The following is a 22,380-nucleotide window of genomic DNA, read 5'->3' as shown; positions in this document are numbered from 1 at the left end:
ACAAGCAGGTACACATAACGGGCTGTAATTTGAAGATATCCCCCCAAAACAACACAGAGGACAATGGGAAGAGACATAAAGATACCCAGATTACAAATACACCCAGGATTTTAAGGCGTCATTGTGAAACAGTGAAATTATAAATCATTCCAGTTTAACACTTCTAACAACAAGACTGAGTTTCTGGCAGCTGTGCACATTCACAGCAAAACCAGAAAACTTGGATGGAATGTAATTAACTTGGTCAAGAAGAAAAGAATTTGTATTTGAACAAAAAAAACCCTCTGTGCCATCAACAGGTTTTGATGATGTGTTTTTATTACATGAGAAGAGCAGAGCTACAATTTTTGACTGGAGGACACAGTATAAGTCTACTAAGCTCCTGGCCCAAGGCATCAAGTTGTTATTTTCAGAGATTGGCAAGCAAAGAACCCCATACTTCGGGGTTAACGATCATTTCCAGTATTTGCTGGTGGTAATAGATGTTTCTTTTTCATTGCTTTAGCAGGACCATGGGGCATTATCTCTGTAGGGCTACAGATATACCAAAAGATGATGTCAAATGGATGAGCTGGTCCAAACAATTTAGTTTCTACCCCAGCACCATGCGGTCTGACAGCACGATTCCATTCAAATCGTATGAATGCAGCAGAATACTTTATGCCATAGGTCTGAAGCTTGGCATCCATTATACAGGGAAGGATCCGTTTATATATAGCACCAGCCCCATGAATAACTGCAAGAAAGTGTTAACTCCAGTAGGATTTTGGCATCCAAATAATAATTCAGTGGGTGGCACAACTGTCATTGCGAAACCATCTGATTTAATTTTGCTCAAGTCTGTTCACACATAGGTCAGAAGATTCATTCCTAAAGAAAAAACAACAAAATGAGTCTTATGCTACTATTGCTAAATATCAGTTTCCCTACTAAAGGGAAAAAAAAAACTGGAGTGGACATTACCCAGGCTTCTTACAAACACTACATACAACGCTACCAAAACCAGCAGATGGTGAAGCTCCAACATAGGTCGGATCATTATACAAATCTTTCCATAACCGGCAGAACAGCATACTTCAATGGCTCAGGCAATAAATATCATAAAAGAAAGCCCAGACCCCAAGGTGATGCAGATTAACATAGCGTCACTGGTATCAACGGAGCTCTGTTGACACCATAAAACTAAGGACCAGGCTCTGTGTGGGACATCAGCAGGTCCAAACCTTTAAAAAGGATGAATTTCTGCTAATGCCTTTCTACACTACGTTCTGTTAAATTAACTGAAGGTTAAAAATATTCACTCCCATAAAACTGTAATTATCATAGTAATACCTTCACTGCACAATAGAGAGACCTTGGGCTTTTTTTTTTTAATATGAAGGAAATCATCAGAAAGATAACGGGGATAAGTCTGCTCTAGAAGAATTAAATAACAGATAAAGAATTTTAGTCCGGTACTAGCTTAATTTCTCATTTTTTTTATTATGTCGAGTGTTGGCTAAAGCAATGATTTCTGGTTGAGGAGGTAAAGTCAGAGCAACAGGGAGGTGTGTTGTTTCACTGCAAGCATATGGTTAGTAACCTAAGGTGAGAAGTGCTGGAGAAATGAAAGAATGTTACAGGAGATGCCAGATGGTGGGACTTAAGATACGTCATTTAGCACAAAATGTGACACTAGTTTCTGAAGAAATTGTCCCCCACCCCATAAAACAAAACATCTTAAATGTAAACGAGACATAACAAATCACAGAACGTAACAAGGAATGGGAACACACAATTATAAGAACTCACTCCGCTATTCCCCTCCCTTTCTTTGTGTGCTTAGCTTATAAAATAGGACATATTTGGGAAAACGGGAACAGATGGCACCTTGGGGACAGGGAAGAGAAGCCAGTGGGATTTTAAATGAGCATTGGCCACACTGGTGACAGAGAGAGGACAGCAAAATGTGAGCAAGTTAGAAGAGAGGGAAGCAGAGAATAATGGTGGCAGCACTCATTAGTCAACCTTTTTCAGGGAAGGAAACATTATACTGGACTCATCACCAAGATCTTTACAGTTAAGTAAAATAATGCAAGGCTGTTCTTACTTGTTGATGTTTGCAAGGTAAATATCTGCGACGTGACCCCCACTTGGGCAACTGGCACCAGCTCTAGCAGTCACTTTTTCTTCTGGTGGCTCAGAATTTATTTCTATTTCAGACTTCGGACTGGATCTTTCAGAGATACCATCCTCACTAGGAAGGAGGAGGGAAGGAAATCACAACCAAAATAGGACCAACAGCACCGCATTTCACATACAGCACTGTGTACATAAACATACATACAGGACAACAGCACTGTGCTAGCACCTTTCTCTTAAGAATCATTACGTGTCTTTCAAATGAGAGCGCCTGATTTCTACAAGCATCCTGGAGATCCCAGCTCTGCCTCTTTAACAGGCTGGCAGCACCAGAACAGTTTTTATATCACGCCTCCACATTGGTGGACACCTACGCCTCTGCGGAGCTCTGCTTGTTTCAAGAGGACTCCCTTCTCGCAGGGAAGGTGGAAGGACGAACTCTCCCCACCTGGTGTCAGCACCTTGACGCAACCACTCCATTCCACACCTAAGTTTTAAGCAAGCCCATCTTGCAGATGGGCTTAAAGTGTAACATACGTGTCTTGAACGACGATATACTGATGAGGAATAAGGCCGTCAATTCCATTGTGGCGTCCCTCCCACCAGTCATCTGAGGCCCGCTGATAGAGTAAGAGAGAAGCTCCTTTTTTAAAGGACAGCTCTCGTGCAGTCCTGCCAATGTAGTCGAACTTCGCTATTGCTTCTATGGGCTCACACTCTAGGAGATAGAAGGGAATAAACAATAATTCACTAAACACTTGGGCTCAGGTAAGTATTCAACAGTTTAAACCTACCATAAAACAGCTTATGATGAGAGCATGGAAGAGGATGAAGTGTTGCTTCTTAAGGCAGCAGTAAGATTCAGAGGGGAACCCCTATAATACGAGGATGGTGCAATTTCAGCATTTACCTAATCTCTGCGTGGGGGACACATGCACGTTTCCCAAGTCATAAACCCACTTACGGCAATTCAAGTGTACAAAGATGGAAGTGGCAATGGCACAATTAGTCTCTCATTAAAATAAAAAAAAAAATGTCAAAGCTGGGGAGCAATCGTGTATGTTTCAGACAAAAATCTGCCTGTGGTACGCCTTCCTCAAGGCAGCTAACCTAAACCTCCTGGGCAGGCAGGCAGGAGTTGTTATTAGCATTTAGGGAGGGGAAACATCCTCTGATTCCACGCTGCTTCAGAAATAAAGCATCTATTCAGAAGGAAATTTCTGCTGCCTGTGAGGTTCACCTGACCCAGGAGACCGGATTCTGGCACTGTGGGAGGCCATGCTATTCATCCAACTGTCATGGAAGCTAACGAAAACATTCAGTGCCTCCACCGCTGCGGTTTGTGCAGCGATGGGGAGAGCCAGCAGCTCCCCCAGGGTCGGCAGAGCCGAGCACGGTGGCACGGCGCTTGGAGCTGCACAACATGCTCCAAAGCTGACTGCTCCCACTCAAAACGCTCACACAGGAACTACAGTCGTGCCGTGTCTGCAACCAGCTGCTAATCCGGGTCCATGTAGGACTCTGATGTTGTACAGAGGGACAATATGGGCATTTAGACACTCGGGAAAAATCAGTATGAAATTCACGTGGATTATTTTTTAAGACTCGGAAAAATCTGCCTTTGGTTGAGTCTAAAAATACGTTAAGCCAGCTCCCAATTCTAGGCAGACATCAGGGGAATGGAGATGAGCTCAGCCGCACGGCCCCAGTGGACTTCAGCCTCTAATTACTTTAAAGGAGCTTTAACTCAGCCAAGCAGTCCACAGAAATTGAGGCTTTTTCCTGGGGAAAAAGATTTGCAGTTCCTCTCCAGGACAAGGAAAGATAAATCATTTCACTCTGAGGTCTCCTCTGCATCATGGGAAGCTTCTGCAGTGCAACAGCCAGCCAAAAAGGACTGGGAGGCCAAATGTGAGCCACAGGTTCCACAATTATTCCTTGCGAGAGCAGACACTCGAGAATTAGGTCTCCAAGGCCGCCCGTAGGCAGGCAAGGTAGCAACTGGGCTTGAGAAAATCTATAGGGTAGGTCCATCCAAGCAAGCTGATGCTGCAGCACCACCTACCATCAGCTGGTCTGAGAGAGCAGAGCAGAAGCATCCCCCAGAGAGCCCCACCAGCATCTGGAGTCACAAAGTGACCATGCGCTGAGGGTAATCAGCAACAGGATCTGCTAGATAGACTCCCCAACAATTAATTTCTCCATTACTAAACCAGACAGCTCAGAATTCTGTCAAATCACACATTTCAGGTAAGGCTGTGGCCAGCCTCACACCAACCCCGTTATCAGCCCACAGCAACCAGTGGGATATTTCCAAGGGTGAGACACGCCTGGCCCATGTCTGAACTTGCGACAGCCACCGTGCTCCAGCCTCCCCAAAGCACATGGTTATCTGGTTTTGGCTCCTTCTTTCCTCTCTCATTTTGCCTCTGGAGCCAGCTTCTTCATAATACTAAAAACCCGATAATGCTGTTTTTTGGTGTCCCCCTCCATTTATGAAGGGGATGGGAGTGTGGTTTTGTAAATTCCATCTGTTTCATTAAGAAGTGTTTATTGTTCCAGATGAGTGCAGCACTCAGGTTTCTTATGTTTCCAATTTGCTTTTTAGGACTCTGGCTTTTGTCCAGAGAAGTGATTTTGGACTCTAATTTCCAGTAGCTTTTTCCTACTACACTTATGCTCACAGAAGAAAACTGTGCGAATAAAGAGAGCAATAAGGCTAAGCCAAACAATCACCCCTGCCAGTCTGACAGCCTGTGCAGGAAAGCAGCAGTTTAAAATCTTTCCACTCATACACATAACTTAATGAACACACGACCTGCTTGTCTTACAGCATTTCTGACCTCTTACGCCTGTCTCAAAGCGGAGTGTCCACTCACTCGCACGGCGAGGCTGGCGGTGAAGAGCAGGGGTGCTCTGCAAAACACCACCTCTCCGCCCACCCCAACACCGATTCCTTCCTTCAATGAAGATGAGGGGATGACAACTAACTTTGGGAGGATTAGTGCCAGCCTCACAGAAGAGCTAAGGGAGCAAGTGCTTGGTCCCATCTAGAGACTGAAGGAGTGAGAAAAACCTAAGAACATCCATCCCACTGAGTTGCGGAGCTGTGTGCTGCCTGTTTGACGAGTACGCCCGAGGGGTGACACTGCACAGCCCAATTAGAAGGATGTAAGACTCCGTAGTTAACCGAACCTTGCTCCTCCCTCAAAGAGATAGAGGCCCAGCTCCCTCCTCTGCTTTGGTGCCAAACGCTCCCTCCCAAATGCTTCCTATGGAATATTCCATGTAGGTTGCAGAACTCCATCCAAAACGCCTCCAAATTTTACCTTGCTCAGGGGCCCCAAGCAATCTAGTTCCAGAGGCTGTAAAACAGTGTCCTTCTTTAATCTCTTAACTGCTCATTTTCCCATCATTGTGCGCTCGCAGCTACACGAGCAATCTAAAAATCCCATACAGAAACAATGCAAGTATACTCCATGGTGTTTCAGCCCGTAGACTTTAGTCCCAGGCCTTACAGATGCGGATGAGTTAGCCTTTCCTTCACTACAGCAATGAAATTGCTCCTTCTTTAGGTACCAACTCAAAAAGGACACGTTTTCATGCATTTTTAAGAAGCTAACACTTTTCAGAAAGAGCACTTTTCTTGAGAGACAGCAAACTCATGGTTCACTCCCATATGCTTTAGGTTTCCTCCCAACAACCTTGGTGAGGAGTCGCCGTGACAGGGCTTGACCTTGCTGAGGGAGAACTGATTTTCCAGCGTTTCTGGCAGTGCTGAACATTTTTTACTTTGTTATTGGAGTATGAACATCATGAAGCCAACAGGACCACAGCGATGCCATGGGAAAGGTTGTTAGGCAACTGCTGGAGCAGAGAGAGCAAAAAGCGGCACAGGAGCACATGGCAGAGCCATTGAGTACATTACTAAAGATCAGCTCAAAATGGATGTCATCTAATTTTAAGGGACTGCTACCTTCTTCCCACCTTTACAACTGAGACCATTGCAAGTAACACCATCACAGAATGAACTCAGACAATTGCAAGGGGCCAAAACTCAAGAATAAAACCATATTCTGTTCTGTTTTGGTCGGTTTGCTTTACATGCTGGTCAGTATTCTGGGGATCACTGTTTCGCATCAGTAACGTAATCTTTTCATCTGCTCTGGATGGGGCTCCCACGAAGCTGTCTCCCATTGCAGAAAAAGTCGTTGGAACTATCCAGAACAGAAATTCAAAGACTGCAGTATCCCTTTTTCCTTAGGAAATATCGTGAAATTCTCAGTGTTGTCCCTTTTCACCATCAGACAAGAAATGTAATAGTTTCCCCAAAGAGATCCAAAAATTATCAATGAGAGAGGCCGCCAGGACCCTCTAGTCTAACAGCTGGTTCCCAGCAGAAGACAGTTTTTGATTTTATTTTGCTTGCCCCCTTAAAACAGAAGCACCGGGGCTTAAGGCACTCACAATTCCCTTGCCAAAGGTACCGGAAGGGGAAATGCCTGGCACAGGCAGAGGGGAGCGGGAATGCACGCTGAGATGTATCCAGTCTTTGGCTCCATGCTTCCCCCACGACGTCCAACTCTAAGATCCTTCTAGGGTACAGATGAGCTCAAACAGTCACGCAAGCGTGGAGTGTGTCCAGGCCTGCTGCTAAGATAAGACACCCTTGAAAATGGGATACTTCAAAAATAGTCAGGTACCTTCTAAAGATTCCTGCTGATCCCACACTTTTTTACTTATTGGCATCAAATGCTGCATGTGATGTTTCAAGTGACTATTCTGATCTAAACTCCACTTTGCATCTAACTTTGAACTTAAATTGCAAGGCACTATCTTCTCTGCCTCCCCCACAGCAGGTTGCACCAGTTAACCAAGGAGTTAATAGACTTTGCATACCATCATCACTGGTGTGGTGCTCAGCCATAACGTCCTGAACCGAGTCTTCTGTTGAGGCTCTCTCCCCGTGAGGACTTTCACTGCAACAAAAGGAAATGGAGAAGATGCTTTAAATTGGCAGAAACTGAGTTTCCTCATTTACAAAAATCAAAGATAACTTAACTAGGAACATCCCTATCGGAAGTCAATATCTAAGTTCTACTGTGACAGACACTCTGTGGATGCACTGACACATACTGAAGTCAGTATGCCTAAAAATCAAGCTAAGTTCTTATTTGATCAAGCAAACTGAACATCTTCGTTAACCTTCTTGTATGTTATCAGGAAAGTCCAACTTCAGATCTTATAACTCCAACCTGTGGAAATGTTCAGAAGTCAGATAGCAGCAGCATGTTGGGTCTAGCTCCTCTCTGCCATGCCAGAATTATTCCCTCAACTGTATTCTCCATTGCTCTAATTAGCTCATTAGATGACTGATGAGATAGCTGCCACTTCCTGGGGGAAATTATTTCTCAATTCATAATGATATTTCCAGGTCTGAGTTTGTCATCTCCCTCCTTCCCTTTTATCACAATCTTAAATTGTCCCATTCATTTCACTGAACGACTCCCATAACCAGATCAATCGCCTGGAATCTTTATTTACAGAGCACCTGGACCACCAAGAGTACTCAGTTATGTTTTGCGTGAAGAAAAGCTTGGAAAGGATCAATAGACAACAAGTGGCAACAAAGGTTGTGTTTCTGTAAGAAGCTAGGCGAGCAGTTCCTGCAGGACAGGAGCAGAAAGGAAACTGGCCAAGGACTCGCTGCCTCTCGCAGGCAGCTCCGCAGACCTGCTGCCAGCTGGCAGCGCTGCCTGCCCTGCCTGCTCACGCTCGAGGGAAAAAGCACTCGCTCCTCATCTTACCAGACGCCGCTGCTAAAGACAAAACGTGTTTGCTGCACTCTTACACCGTAACTCGTCGCCCTGGTTTGAGGGCCAGGACAAATCACCTCCTTAAAGGTGATTTTTAATTCTCTTCGCACAGTAATAACTTCATCCCTCGTTTTGGCCTTGCAATGGTTAAAGTGATCATGGATGTAACGCGCTCTCCCTTTGGTAATCTACCTCCTGTACTCTTTTAAAGGAGAGAAAAAAAAAAGAAAAAGGAGAAGGGGTAAAATGTTTAAATAAGTCTGGTGTCTCATTATGCTTAATCCACACGACACGAAGCTTCCCCACCATCTTCTGAGTCAGTACCTCAGGAATCAACCTTTCCCATCCTTTGCAAAGCCTTTATGCTACTTAATAAAGTTTACAGAAGAATTTGAAGCCAAATGGAGGTCCCAAGAGGAACACAGCATTGAGGGCTAAAGTTTCACGCAGACTGTGAAGTAATGTCGCGTCCAGCCAGCACTAAAGATCCAAATACTGCACAAAGACCACATGCCTCTTCCTACCCGTGCCTCCAACAGCACCTTCCACCAAAAAACCTGTCCTTGCTGCAGGCTCCGTCTCTCTGTCGTGCGAGCCCCGGGATGCTGCAGTGGGAAGCGTTAGGCTGCTGGGCTTCACCCCGAGGGCTCTGAAACCACCAGAGGAATGCAGTGCAAGTTGAGCATCTATAAGCTATATTCTTCCCTGCGATTCCTGTGTCTCACTTGTCAGCACGCAGGACTCCTGGCCTCTCCCCGTGCAGCCTCAGATGGACAGACAGATGCAGCACAGTCCCAGGCTTGACTCAGAGGCAGTATTTCAAATATGCCTGCAGCACAGCCCCGAATGTGTCATAACTCTGAACCCTGCCCTGCCCTCCTCTGCCCCGGGCTCCTCGGCAGCCGCCGACTCGAAGCGAGTGCCGGCAGGGAGGTGCAGAGCACGCGAGCCGTGGCTCCCAGCCCGGGCAGCCTCCACACCACAGCACCGTCTGCCAGGTCCCTGGCACGAAGACGACTCAGCCCCGTGAAGTGGCACCAGGAGATCACAAACGCAGCCGGCTCCATTCCCCCGACGAATCAGCCGAACGACAAGGATTCACTCCGCTGCTTGCACGCTTTGCGGCAAGGAGCCCTATGGGCAATAACTAACAACTAGCTAAATACCAGGGCTATGAGAAGGCCTGAATGGGAACCACATGCTTCTCCTGACTTTCAGCAGTCTGCCTTGCCTGCTTCTACCCTTCTCTGCTTAAGAGGGTCTCAGGTCAGGGTGGTTAGGAAGGGCAATGAAGAAAAAACAAATGCCTTCAGAAAATTGGTATTACCTTCCAGGAGATTTTGCCTCCTACATAGTCACGCGAAGCATCGCCTGTGCCACAGAGCGTGCTGAGCAGTTCACATTTTTATTCCCTTCACCTTAAGGGACAAAACCTCTTGTCAAAGTTAACGTGTTTCTCGAAGGTCAAAGATTCTTTGTGTGTTTTTTTTTTTTTTTCTTCTCTACAATTCTTTCACATATAACATCAGCTAAAAACATCAGAGTGAAGGGTAAAACTAAGAGAATTTCCAAGAGTGCCTCTGGCAAGTCTTCTGCAGACAGCAGTTAGTCCAGGGGAGCCTCTCCTCATCACATGTACGTGGAGAGAGCCGAGAGTTAAAGCTACTCTGAAACAAGTCGGGCAAACAAGGCTAGCTCTGTCACCAGAGTGACTTCACTTTTAAATCGTGTTTATTTTAGTATATGAAAATAATCATTTGCATTCCTGGGACACTGGAGGAGGGAAGGAAGGGGGGGTGAGAAGCAGGACACAATTTAACATTCCTCATTTTCAGAGGGAGAGATCAGCTTGGCCAGTAGGAAAGAAAACACCTCCTTTCCTTCCCCCACTCCCCAACCTTCCACCCCAGATGACAGGAGCCGCTCTGGCTGAATTGTTTCCAGATGTGGCTTTCAGACTGAACACGCGGACCGGCCTCTTGAGCTTTAAGCTGGATGGAAACGGTGATTTTGCATTCCTCCCTCTTCCCTCCCCCACCATCGGTGCTACCCTGAAAATTAAACCATGCCACAGCTTTCTAGGTTCAGTTGCAAGTGACCCCTGTGTCTGACGCAAAGGCACTCAAGACAAGCAGAAAAAAGGCAAAAGCAGGGAAAAAAAAGAAAGAAAAAAAGACAAAAACCAGATTGATTTTGGCAGCTACCACACCAGAACATGCAAGAAAATCCCCACACAACCTTGCCCTTCAAGAGAAGTGAGCTAGGTTTGACAACTGAATAGCTACTTTCTACCAGCTTATTTCTTTTGAGCTGATGAGTCTCCAGAGACACCAGAGCCATCTTCTCTACCATAAAACAGATTTTTGAAAGGCTGGGCCAGATGCTCAAATCCAGAATTAGACAACGCAGAACGCATGACTGTAGCATGCTAATCCATAAATAAATATCCACCCGTTCATTTTCTCCTCAGTGGTATCCATCATACCAGTAATCCTCGGTGTTTCCACCTCTGCTATAGACTGGACCCTCCAGCTCCCTGGGTCCTGGGAAGATGTTCTCATGTTGGATGATGATGGTTTTGATCAGTTCATTGACATGAGCTTGGCAAGAGACTTGATCATGACCTTCAGGCACAGACATCAGTGTTGGCCCAAAGCAGATGGCTAAATTGTAGGGATCCATCATGTTCTCTTCACTGAACTGAGATAAACTGCAAAAGACAGAAGTGGGGAGGAGGGTTAAGAGCAGAAAACATCATCATCATAATCATAATCTGCTGAAGAATGCACAGCTGAGCTGGGAAGCTTTGCTTTGGTCTTTTTGCCGTTCAAAGCTGATGGGCTGGCACAGAGATGTTCTGGGTCTGTGTAAAAAATGAAATACCAATGGCACTTAGAGAGAAATGAAATAGAAACCCCAAAGGGAGTTTGAAAGCAAGACTACAGGAAAAGTGCTGACTTCACAAAGGTAGGACATTCTTCTTTAATCTTCGTCTTTTATTCTTCTGTATTATTGTTGTTCATAGCCCACTTGCAGCCCAACACTCAATTCCAGAGTTACTGCGGCACCTGCTCCTCGCACTGTGGCTCAGATCACAGGCAGCAACATTAAGGCTGGTTCTGCCATCTATCACATTTACCCCACGTACTGCACAAGGCCACGGTGCTCTCAGGGATACTCACTGATTGAGGAACGCAAAGAGGTATCTCATTACAATCAGAGTGGTCTTCGGCAGGTTCAGGAGCACCTTCCGGATGTGGAGCGCCCGCTCTTGTAAATTATCCATTGCTGAAAGGAAGAAAGAGCAGAGTCATCATTATCATCATACCCACACCTCGCCACTGAGGCCAAATGCAACCAGTATACTATGATGGTTCCTGTGCGAAGTACCGAGAGGGGCAGGCAGCAGAGCAGCAGGAGGAAGGAAAAGGCAGCCCATTTTCCCGGATCCTCCAGCGCTGCCTGGCATGGGAACACAAGGGCGGCAGAACCTGCTGGCAAAGCCTTTGACAAAGAAGGTCCCTGAACACGTGAAACTTCTCTGCAAGTTCCTTCCTAGCGTGGGAGCACTCGATGTCATCTGTTTCAATAGTTCTGGCACAATAGCTCATTCAAGTTAGCTGAGAAAGGTGGGTGTTTAAGAAAGAAATTGTATAACACTCAAAGGAAAATTAACATAGTTAAAGGGTGAGGCAAAAAGCTCTGTGTGCAGCAGCCTACTGAGAAATAAGTGGGCAGCATAAATCATCTCGGAAGGGAGAGCTTATTTGGAAGCAGATTTTTCTTTTCATATAATGTGAATTCAACTCTGTAAATGCATTTATCAGGAGAAGAAAACCACGAGCCATTTTAGAAGCAGTTATCTTCTGCTTTACTTCAAAGGCTGCCACCGCAAAGGCCATTTCACTACTTGGACAATAGAATCATTCTTCGATGCTGAAGGACATGGCAATAGTCAGGCCATTTAAAATGAGGTTGCTCACGTACAAAAAACACAAACAACTCTCTGCCCACCAGAACCACCTTTAGAAACCATCAAAAATGTTAACAACTGGACTGTGACTGCCCTCGTATTCTTTAACAGGAGTCAACAGATGGCCTGTCGTGGTTATGAAGCTAAAAGGTGTATAACTGTTACCCCGGCAGCTAAAGAGCAAGCAGAAGCATGGCATCAACACACCGGCAGCATGTATCCATCAACGCCAGGGAAAGCAGGCAGGGAAAGAAACCCTGCTGGCGATTCCCGTTTCCGAGAGGGCATTTCTGACACCTTCTGATGAGACTGTTTTTCAGAAATGGAGGTTTTTGGTTTATTCTGTTTTAGAAGAATCCTGTCACGAAACACTGTCTCAGAAAAATCCACGACACAGCGCTTAAAATCTATTCATTTCTATCTCCTTGCTCATTCATTTAAAAATTGCTATGGGAATGAGCATGGCTGTAACCAGGGAAATGTCCAGACTCTGGCTAACAGAGACTAGGGTACCAATGCAACACAAACCCAACCAAAGTAACCATAAAAGGACTATTTTGGACCCAAGGAAAGGGGGAGGGGAGGAAAGTGGAAGGTAAGCCTGGAAAAAATAATCCTATTTCTTTTCAGATCTTTATATACTTACTGACACAGGCAATCAGATCATGAAAAATATCCTTGGGGAACAGAGGATGCTCCAACCCTCGGAAATAGAGCTTCAGAACTCCTGCTATTGAATCCATGTCATGGTCATTCTGGTCCCCAGCCAATGGATCTTCCCCTTCATGACAAGCAAAGAAAAACAGGTGAGAAAAAAAATCACAATACTGGAGAAAAGAATCAGACTGGAAGGATGCACCTCAGCTGGAGAAAAGGATTTATGCAGCACAAAATTAATCCCACCTACTCCAACTGTACTATAACCAGTGTGAGGTAGAGAGAGCTCTCTCCTGTGCACCGCAGGCGAGAAGGGACACCTCTGACAGCAACCCCAGGAGCCCTGGGACAGATTTCTGTCCAGCAGATCCCAGGGTGACACAGGAGCACCTGGCTCACGCCCACAGAGGATGGTGTTGCTCCTGAAGGGGTAGTAACACTTCCAGGCTCTAAACTCCAGATGTTTTGGTAGGGTGTGAACTCCACAGATCCACCACAGAGGTGAACATTACAGGAGTCCAGGAGCAGGTCTGACACTGAGGTGGATTCAGTCCCACCAAGAGGCCATTGCGCATCGTGCGCTTGGCTCCGCAGGATGCAGACGTCTTACACTGACTGGCTGGGGGGGGGGGGCGGGGGGGAGTGTAATAATTTGTCACCGCAGATATGCCACAGTTTGTCTGTATTACAGAAGAAAAGATGCCCACTTAAGGAGTTGTTCCCTAGGGAAAAGTCCCTATCACATATAATTAGATTTAATGATGGGGCAATCCTCAAATTGAAGCTATATATATCCATTATGTGACTGAAATTACCAAAGCTTGCCTATTATCTTAATAACACACAGGATAATAAATGGGCCACTACAAACCAGAGTATTATCCTTGATATTAACTGCCACCAAGGGTTCTGGATGAAGTAATAAACTGCAGAGACATTATTGTTAACTGTGTCACTTCTGTATATCATATGCTTTACAGAGACAAGTGAGATGAAGAAAAAAAACACAACAAAAAACCACAACCACCTTTTTATTTCTGCACAGTAGTGCTGGAACAACTGGCTGTTTTCCCAAGATGACTGGTATTTCCTTTATTTAAAAAAAGAGGTCTTTCATTCTGATGTCAAGCCTTACCTACAGCTTACGATACACATTTCTGTTTCCTCTGTTCTTGAGGATTTTAATTCTCAGGTAGATGGAGATGAAGACAGGTGAAATTAGATGCCATGTTTCATAGATGCTGCCCATGAAACTCCTGTCTTCCCCAAAGCAAAATAAACTTGCTATGCCTAAGTAATTACTGTTTGTCTCTTCCATCAGCAAGTGTAGAAACACACTAACTATACTCTTTTAGAGTGATGTATTCAGGGAATTAACACGAGCCATGTTGTTTCCAGTGACCCGAGCAAGAGTCGGGGGACGTGCTGCAGGGATTGCCTGCAGAGTCCTCTCCTCTGAACCTGCTCTGCTGGGGAGAACAGACAGCCAGAAGCTGATGAGTCAGGAGGCTCCCAGTTGCTCTTTGCCTCTGTATGGAACGGTTCTTCCCATAGAAAATCACATCTATTAAAAGCTATGTCGAGTTAACAGTGTCTTGAAATTTACTCTCTCACTTGCTGATATTTAGAATAACAGATAGCCAAGCTATGCCTCAGGAACGTGGAAAACACGGCATTTCATCCTCTACCCGCCAAGCTATTCACAAAGAGCTGGGGGGAGAGGGTAGGAAAATGCAGTTACACCTGGTAATGAAATTCTCTATTTCCTTTAGTGTTACAAATAATCAATAAACTATCAGACATGAGAGAAGATTGAATTCAGAATATTTATTGTACAGGCACCCTACAAGGTATAAAGCATAAGGCCAAACAACTGAGTGTTCAAGGTTAATGAGGACTAGAAAAGTGTTTGGGCTAGACTCAATTAGAAAACACAAAAATCAAAGGACCAAAATACAGCAAGCTGCACTGCAAACGTGCCATTTCAGAACATTTAAACTAATTGTCCTGGTTCCGGGACACTAATACATTTGGCAATAACTTCTGAGATCCTCCTTACCTCTCTCAAATGCATTTTTTATGTCATTTACTTCAACTTGTGACCCAGACACTCGGAATATCCCTTCATGCTGCAAGCCTGTAAGACAATAAGAGATGTTGATAACAGTAAGATAAGATAAGCTGGCACCTTCCTCAGCTACATCATGTACGATAAAGGAAACATAAGCATCACAGGCAAAAGTATGCCGTTTTAAAAGCCATCTTTCCCTTATATGTCCAAGCACATACAGAATATGTAAAAACAGAACTTGGCACTATGGAGAAAAAATATTAACCCTCCTTTGCAAACTGACAGAATAACTGGGTTATAAAAGCCACGCATGTTATCTTTTACCCTGAAGGATCCCCAAAGGATTTTACAACCCAGAGAAAGTCATAAAATGACGGGATGAAGTAAAATATGGCTAACTACACAATGAAGCAGTTTATTTTGCAAGAGCGATACCGCAAAGGCCCAGAGCAAATCAGCCAATTGAAACGGAAGCATTTAATTACCCCAGCATGACCTGCTATCGAGGGTTTTAGGATAGACTTTAAGACATTCCTGCTAAAAAGTAAGCATTAGCAACGTGATTAAATTCAATTATCAAGTAGGCGAGATGTTCCAATATACTACCATCGTAACCATTTCGTTGGTACGTATAAGATGAGCAACAACCGTTACAAATCAGCTAATGAACAAAGTATACGCTTCACATAGGGAAATTCACTCCCATTCATTCAAGTCTTTTAACTGTGGACTTTCTGAAATGGGGAATGTTGCAACATCTTTGCTTCATTTATAATAATGGCTATAAACTAATAAGCTCTCTTGAATGCACCTGTGGCCTCGTCTTCTCGATTTCCATGAGTATTTTTATCACAAGGCAATGAAACCTTTGCAGTACGTGGCTGTATCTGTAGCTATGAACAGTGAAAAGAAACAATCCCAAGTGCAGAGAAGCAAGAATGAGAATGACATTCATCCCACACCTACGCAGCAAAACATTTAGAAATGTCAGGCTACCTCCAACAAAATCCATTCCTGCAATGTAAGTGCGTCAGGCAGGCAGCTTTATCATTTCTTCTGCCTAAAGTGGATTTGTTGTATAAAAGCACACTCCTCCTAATTACAAACCGTACCTGCAAGTCCATGATTTGACATTCAGAACAAAAATGAGTTGAGTCTGTTGGAAAATCCTTTTGTTGGGGATCTAAGCTAACCCAGGAATATGAGTCTAAAAAATAAAATCTCCTGACAGCCCCAATTTGCTTCACATTGCAATGTGGCTTCAATGATTTTTCCAGCAAATGTCCAAGTACGGCCTTAATGAAGGATTATAGCACTTGGTTCTTCCAAGTGATGATGAGAATGGGACTCTAGATTATAGTTTCTACAATGGTAATTAAACAAGGAAAAAGAAACAGGGCCTACTATCTGGCTCTGTGTCTCGGTTAATGAAGATAAATTCAACCTCTTTCTACATATGTTAATTAACAGCTGTTTCACATGCTACTAACAAATGATATCGATTAAAAATGAAAACAAATTACAATAAACATATAAAATCTTTCACAGCATTCAAGGCTGTGAAGTTACCCTTCGAAACAGGTATAAATCACCTCATTGTGTCAATAAGTAAGCAATTAATTCACTACTTGACCTCCTACTTAGGGTATCCCTCCTCCTCTAGGAAGAGCATGATTATTGTGGGTGAAGGCCACATCTCAGGGCTCAAAGCGAGGGGAGGGGAGGCATGAGTGGTATCAGAGGACGGGAACCTTATTTTACAAGAAACAAAGGGATATTGTCAGAAGAACATTTGCAAGGTCAGTTATTTGCAATAACCATTTGGAAAAGTGATCACACATACAATACCAACGATATAGCCAAATGCCCGCGATAATTTCTTCATATTGCACTCTCTAGGATTCCTTTGCACAAGCACCATGTCCTGAGCTACTCTGAATATTTTTCAGAAGGCTCCTATATCATCATTCATTTTATAGAAAGATGACAGGATACCTTTTGTCCATAAACTCACCATGTCTGCTAATGAATCGTATGCAGCTCTCCACCACCAGGGGAATGGCTTGTGAGGAATCCTGCACAAAGAGAAATTTAAACAAGTGCAGTCAGAATGCAGAGTGATGGTAAAAGTGGAGGGTGAAAAGGAAAAAATAAGAATGGAAAGCAGATTTATCCTCTCATCTGCCATATTCTGCTTCCACGCGGTTCCAGATGTGTTTAGTTTCTGGACTGATCACCAAACATCTCAAATATGAGCAATTTCAGGATTGCATCAAACTCCTCCTATTTTGTCACAAGCATTTAAAATAACTCATCAGTACCCTACGGTCACAGGGCACCATGCAGGTACCTGCTCACGGAAAACTCTGTCTTCAGTCCAAACACAGTAACACCTTCTGGATTGCTAGTTTCCACCTTAAACAACGTTAACTGAGACTTTCAGTATGGAAATAAGCCTTGACACTTCCCCCGTCTCTGCTTCACAGCATCACAGATTACTTTTCAGACAACTGAATTTCTGCAATGTCTGCAGTTATTCCTCCCATTCCGGGGAGCAGCAACTAAGCCACAGAAGTGCCGAGGCTGGCTTAAGGTCAGATGCCGGTGATTAAAACTACCACGTGATTAAAACTTCCAAGTTTCTGTTTTGATGTAGCCTCTTCTACAGTAGTTTTGGACAGCAATGCCTCTCATTTGTATCAAAATGCTCACTTGTTAGAATGCTAGGGTATCACACGTCAATCGGTTCAAAAAGATGACAGTCTTCTGCTCAAATAAATATATATATATATAAAAACCAGTACAACCCTTCATATATATATATATATATACATGTATGTGTATATATATATATATATATATATAAACCAGTACAACCCTTTTCCTAACTTGTTTAGGTTTAATATTTTTTGGGTCTATTGAAGTGTCATAGAACTTGGTCATAGAGTGACAATAATTTCTCTACTAATTAGCCATAGCCAGCTGGAACTCGTTTTCTATACGCTGAACAGAACAACCCCAACCAATTAAGAATACTTCAGAAGCCATTCTGCCACTCAGCGGCCCCTGAGGACATGCTTTATTAATAATCATCCAAACAGCATTATAACCCCCCCGACTTATTTTTGAGTTTGACAGTAGGAACTCAGAGAAACACATATTCCCGGTCCCCAGCAGAGATTAAAACTCTCAGAGCAGTTATGTTTTAAACTGTTAGGTCAGAAGCAAAAAAACCCCATTTAAACCACATGCAAGTGATTTATTGTAGGTTACTGCGAGCCGTGGGTTCAGTGTTTGCAAACAGATTCATTTTTAATTTAGGTTTCCAAATCAGAGACTCGAGTCAGTTCTACTTGAGTCAGAACATGCTTCTGAGACACCTCAAAAACTACTTGTGAAAATGGCAATCGAGACACATATATACTTCATTTTCAGCATAGGAAAGGATCATTTTTAGAGCATAAATAAAAGAACAACAATTAAGCTCAGAAAATAAGAAAGGTTTGATTCCACACACCAGAACCACAACTTGCTCTCTTACTTGATTTCCAAAATAAAGAGATCCTAAACACTACAAAGCAGCACCCCAAGACAGATGGTAGGAAATGAAATTCCAAGCCAAATTTTGTCTTTACAATATCAACAAGAAATATTTTGTTTTTCCCCCCCTATCTCAAAGAAACACATTTTAGCTCATCAGGTTCTAAAAAGTAACAGATTATCCCCCACAGCCAGGGAGACAAAGCATCGCTGTTGTAGGTCATTATTACAAGAAGGCACAACGCGAGCAGTTACTGGTTTGATAGCATTGCAGTGGGACACCAGCAAAAATAAAGGGCAAGGGGACAAAGAAACAACAGCACGAAACCCCTAAACCACGACTGTCCAGACAGCTCAGGGCTGTTTGGCATTTTGGTTCCAGGTCTGTCAAAACACAGAGTAAAATTGATTTTAAATTTTGTCAAAGAAAATGAATCAAGGCTGTGGATCCGTGTTTAATTTATTCCAGTTACTGAACAGGCAGATGCCAGTCCCACTTGAACAAGACTGAAAAGGAACATGTAAGAGAGAGATGGAAGGATAAAAACATTTCCCTGTTTTCCATCTACCCTCCTCTCCACAAACACACACCTATCCCTCTTCTGTTACTTAAGGAAATATTTATTACCTGCTTCCTTATGGTGGAGCTGCGCCGGCCACTGGGGAGATCAGAACCGCCCATTGGTGCAGGAGGGAAAAAAACACAAACCAGAAAAGTCAAGATAATCCTCTACTACCATCGTTCTCCTTCGTTCAGTGTTCCAAACCACGCGGATTTTGGAGGAGGGAAGGAGCCAGACGTACAAGTCAATCATGACGACTTAGTCTCATTCAATTTACAGAACTTCAGAAAGATTTTAAGTGACTTTAAATCACTAAAAACCTAAGATTGACGCAAGGGAGTCCACTGCTTTGACAAAAGATTACCCTTGACATTTTAATTCCAACCACATGGAAATCTGTTATATAGGGCTCCTTGTTCAAGACGAAGTTTGTTATAAATTACACATCGCTGTTCTCTGACAGGGCCACTCCACAGAGGGGAGAAGCGGGTGGGAGCATCCTACTGGGCTGGTAACAGCGGCCATTGTGGAGTCTTTAGTATGGTTTCTGATAAAACTTCAAATAAATAAATAACACAACCCCCCTCAAACACCAGCACGCACTGGCCAGGCTACACCATTCCAGTATAAGCTGTGATGGTCTCGTTTACTTATGTTAGTAAGCATTAAATGTAGAAAATCAGGAAAAAGCCTGGCTTTGCCAGGATTTTTCCCCCCTCAAAATTTATTACTGGGGTTTAAAATTCCTATAGTTTCTTGTAAAAATGAAGCATGAGATAATAGTAGAGAGGCCTTAATGTATCATTCAAGCCAATTCCCTGCTAGGGCAGATGGCTCCTGAATTATAAATAAGGTGATTAGAACCGTGATTTTTAAAAAGACTGTACAATGTGTTAATTCAGGGGAAACTCCTTTTATAAAAATCAAAAACACTGAATGAAAAAAAAAGAAATCAGATTCCATGGGCTGTCACAGACAATAAGGTCTATTTTAAACTATTAGCAGTAATGATTCTTTGATATTTAAAATTGTTTCATGATGAATAATATTTTATTATTATAGATGTCAGGCTCTAATTAGGACCTGTCAGCTTTGCTTTGCTGTAAGGAATGTGAAAAGTAGTAATGACTCCAGATCGGTAGTAATCACCTTCCTTTTGTGAACAAGGCAGGATGATGCACAGCCCTTACTCCAGCTCCTCGTGCCCAGCGGAGCCCTTGGAATCCATCAATTTGGAGATGGAGATTTGTTATGTTTTATAAAAACCCCATCAGGAGAAGCTTACTTATGGTTCTGTGACTGGTCCTAATTATAAATGAAAAGTTTATTCTCCACGAGCTCTGTACTGTTGCAATCCAGTTCCACGGCACCGCAGAGAGCATCAATGGGATAAAGAGTTTTCCAGTTTACGCTACTCAGCCCCATACACCAACCACGTGGATAAACCCTGCAGAGCCACAGGCCCATCTCCCTTACTGAAATACGAGTGCGTTTGTAAAAATCTTAGTTTGAAGAATACTTTTCTGGGGAACAGTGCCAAGTTAAAACAGTTTCTCACACCTTCCCGACCCGAATTAAATGCACTGAGGCAAGAAAAAGTGCAAGACTTCCATCTATCTTTTTTTCTTCCCCTCCTCTGGTTATTTTTAATCCCAGTAAGTTTCCCAACCTGTTGCAACAGGCAGCCCTGCCAGCAGGTGTATGGTCACAACTGCGGCAGCAGCACAGGGCAGCAAGAAGCAAGAAGTGTTTAAGCAGGCACAGCGTCAAAAGAAATACTCATTACTTAGCTGACCAGAGGCTACTAAACATATGTACAGGCTGTATATGCATATGTATATGCATAAACTCTACCTTGCACTGATGGAGGTAATAGTAACGGCATTTAAAGCCATATTAACTAGCAGGAATTTGCTTACGTATTAGCTAAATGAGTGTCTTTTTCTAACAGATACGTATCCTGGGCTGGTAACTGATCTAGAACAGTAGTGACCAATTTGCATCAGATTTTCCTTAAAAAATGATCCCCTGAGCCGCACCTACCTGGCAAGGGAGCAGTCAGTCCGCTGACCTGTTAAGAAGACAAAGAAACATAGCATTAGAAGAGAGGAATGGGAAAATACTTTCAATGGCTTTGCAAAGCCAGTTTTGGAAGAAGATGGAGGAGAAAAATCTGTGGGAGAGGGAGAGGGCAGCTCTGGGGCACGGGACAGGGGCTGCCCCCCCGAGTAGTGCTGCTGGAGACCCCAGCGAGGCCCATCTCCAACCGGGAAACCCAGCAAACAGCTCGGGCTGCCTGAGGACTCGTTCTTTGGAAAGTATTGTTTTTGAAAATGAGTTCCCTGTGCATTCTAATTGTTGACTTCTGCTGCCAAAAAACTGGGCTTGTCAACCTCTCCCTCCCTCCCCCTTCCCAGGGGAATTAGTGGGGCGAGAGATTATACTTTATAAAGCCACTTAGTAAGACTGAAAACATTCACGGATTTGTTAGCCCACAGACTGAACGTGCTGGCATTACGCTATTTTGGTAGACAGACGTTTAATGATATTTTCCACAAACATATTTATAAAAACGTTCCATTAACTTGCACTGAGTTTGCGAGGAAGCAGCCAAGCTAACGACTACTGCTAATGCAGGCAGCGTTTTAAAATAGCACAACGAGGAGTAAGAGAGACAGAAAACTAGTGAGTGCCTCTGGGAATTGTACAGGCCAGATCTTTTGCTGGTACAGATCATCATCAGTGAAACCACACTGATTTACAACAGCTGAAAATCCACCTTCCCTCCAGTTGTCTTCCTGCTCCTGGGGAGATGGAAGAATGAACGAGGGAAATGTCTAATTGCTGAGGGCTGACAATTAGTTGCACACATCTCGATAGCCACTTTCCTCTCCCCACGTAAAGCCAAAACAGTGCATAATTTACATGAAAATGTTATTCTGAAGCAGAATTTCCAGCCATCTGTCCCATTTTCATCATAGAATATTCATATATATAAATTACACGGCTGTGGCAACATCAAGGGGCTCCTACATTAGGGTGACAAATGTGTACAGTAGGCAGGGACATAATTACTTGTAGATAGGAAGAATTGCTGCTATTTTTATTACTGGAACTTGTCATCTTTAGATTAAGGTAATTTGCAAGAGGACTAATAAATGTCACCTGAGGATGGGGCAAAGAAGAATAAAAATCGTTAACAAAAACATGAATTTTCCAGGGACTGAAGACACGCGGCTGTATGCACATTTTTCAGTAAAGCTCCTAACCGTGCTCCAGGGACTTGTGAAAGGAATTTTATTTGCCCATTTCCCAATTAAGTGACATTTTATGGATAAGTCTAGGCACGGTCCCCAGTTTGTACCATTAACCTGCTAATGTGGTTTTAGAGACGCAATCTACCTCCCTCTCTCAGCTCCTTTTGATCTCACAGATGACAAAAGTGACTTTTTTCAGAAGCTGCTGGAGCTCGCCCTGACCCACACGGGGTCCCTTCACAGAGTGACTAAGAAAGCTCTGGTTTGCAAAGCAATCACAAGAAAACAGAAGCAGCCTTTAAATCTACATAGCAATACAGAAATTGCATTTAATTTCCTCTTCGTTCTCCCCCCCCCCACCCCAGTTGGAGCTGGGTTCAAG

General features: G+C 43.7%; 1 protein-coding gene across 5 annotated transcripts in view; it reads right to left on the bottom strand.

Annotated features, from left to right (window-relative positions):
* Positions 1 to 22,380, bottom strand: part of SRGAP2 (SLIT-ROBO Rho GTPase activating protein 2) — a 108,401-nt gene that overhangs the window by 4,711 nt on the left and 81,310 nt on the right. For 3 of the 5 annotated variants that reach the window (XM_074563983.1, XM_074563985.1, XM_074563984.1), the window contains exons 12-21: positions 20,785 to 20,812; positions 18,807 to 18,837; positions 16,653 to 16,713; positions 14,627 to 14,704; positions 12,557 to 12,691; positions 11,120 to 11,225; positions 10,423 to 10,647; positions 7,021 to 7,100; positions 2,659 to 2,839; positions 2,090 to 2,236 (exon numbers count right to left, since the gene is read on the bottom strand). In XM_074563983.1, coding sequence (XP_074420084.1) covers positions 2,090 to 2,236; positions 2,659 to 2,839; positions 7,021 to 7,100; positions 10,423 to 10,647; positions 11,120 to 11,225; positions 12,557 to 12,691; positions 14,627 to 14,704; positions 16,653 to 16,713; positions 18,807 to 18,837; positions 20,785 to 20,812 — 1,072 coding nt within the window. Of the gene's footprint in view, positions 1 to 288; positions 871 to 2,089; positions 2,237 to 2,658; positions 2,840 to 7,020; positions 7,101 to 10,422; positions 10,648 to 11,119; positions 11,226 to 12,556; positions 12,692 to 14,626; positions 14,705 to 16,652; positions 16,714 to 18,806; positions 18,838 to 20,784; positions 20,813 to 22,380 lie in introns of those variants that run through there. The other 2 variants (XM_074563986.1, XM_074563987.1) reach the window with 1 other exon arrangement.

The sequence above is a fragment of the Larus michahellis genome, chromosome 21 (assembly GCF_964199755.1).
Source record: "Larus michahellis chromosome 21, bLarMic1.1, whole genome shotgun sequence".
Classification (NCBI taxonomy): Eukaryota; Metazoa; Chordata; class Aves; order Charadriiformes; family Laridae; genus Larus; species Larus michahellis.
This window is presented reverse-complemented; position numbering and strand designations above follow the sequence as displayed.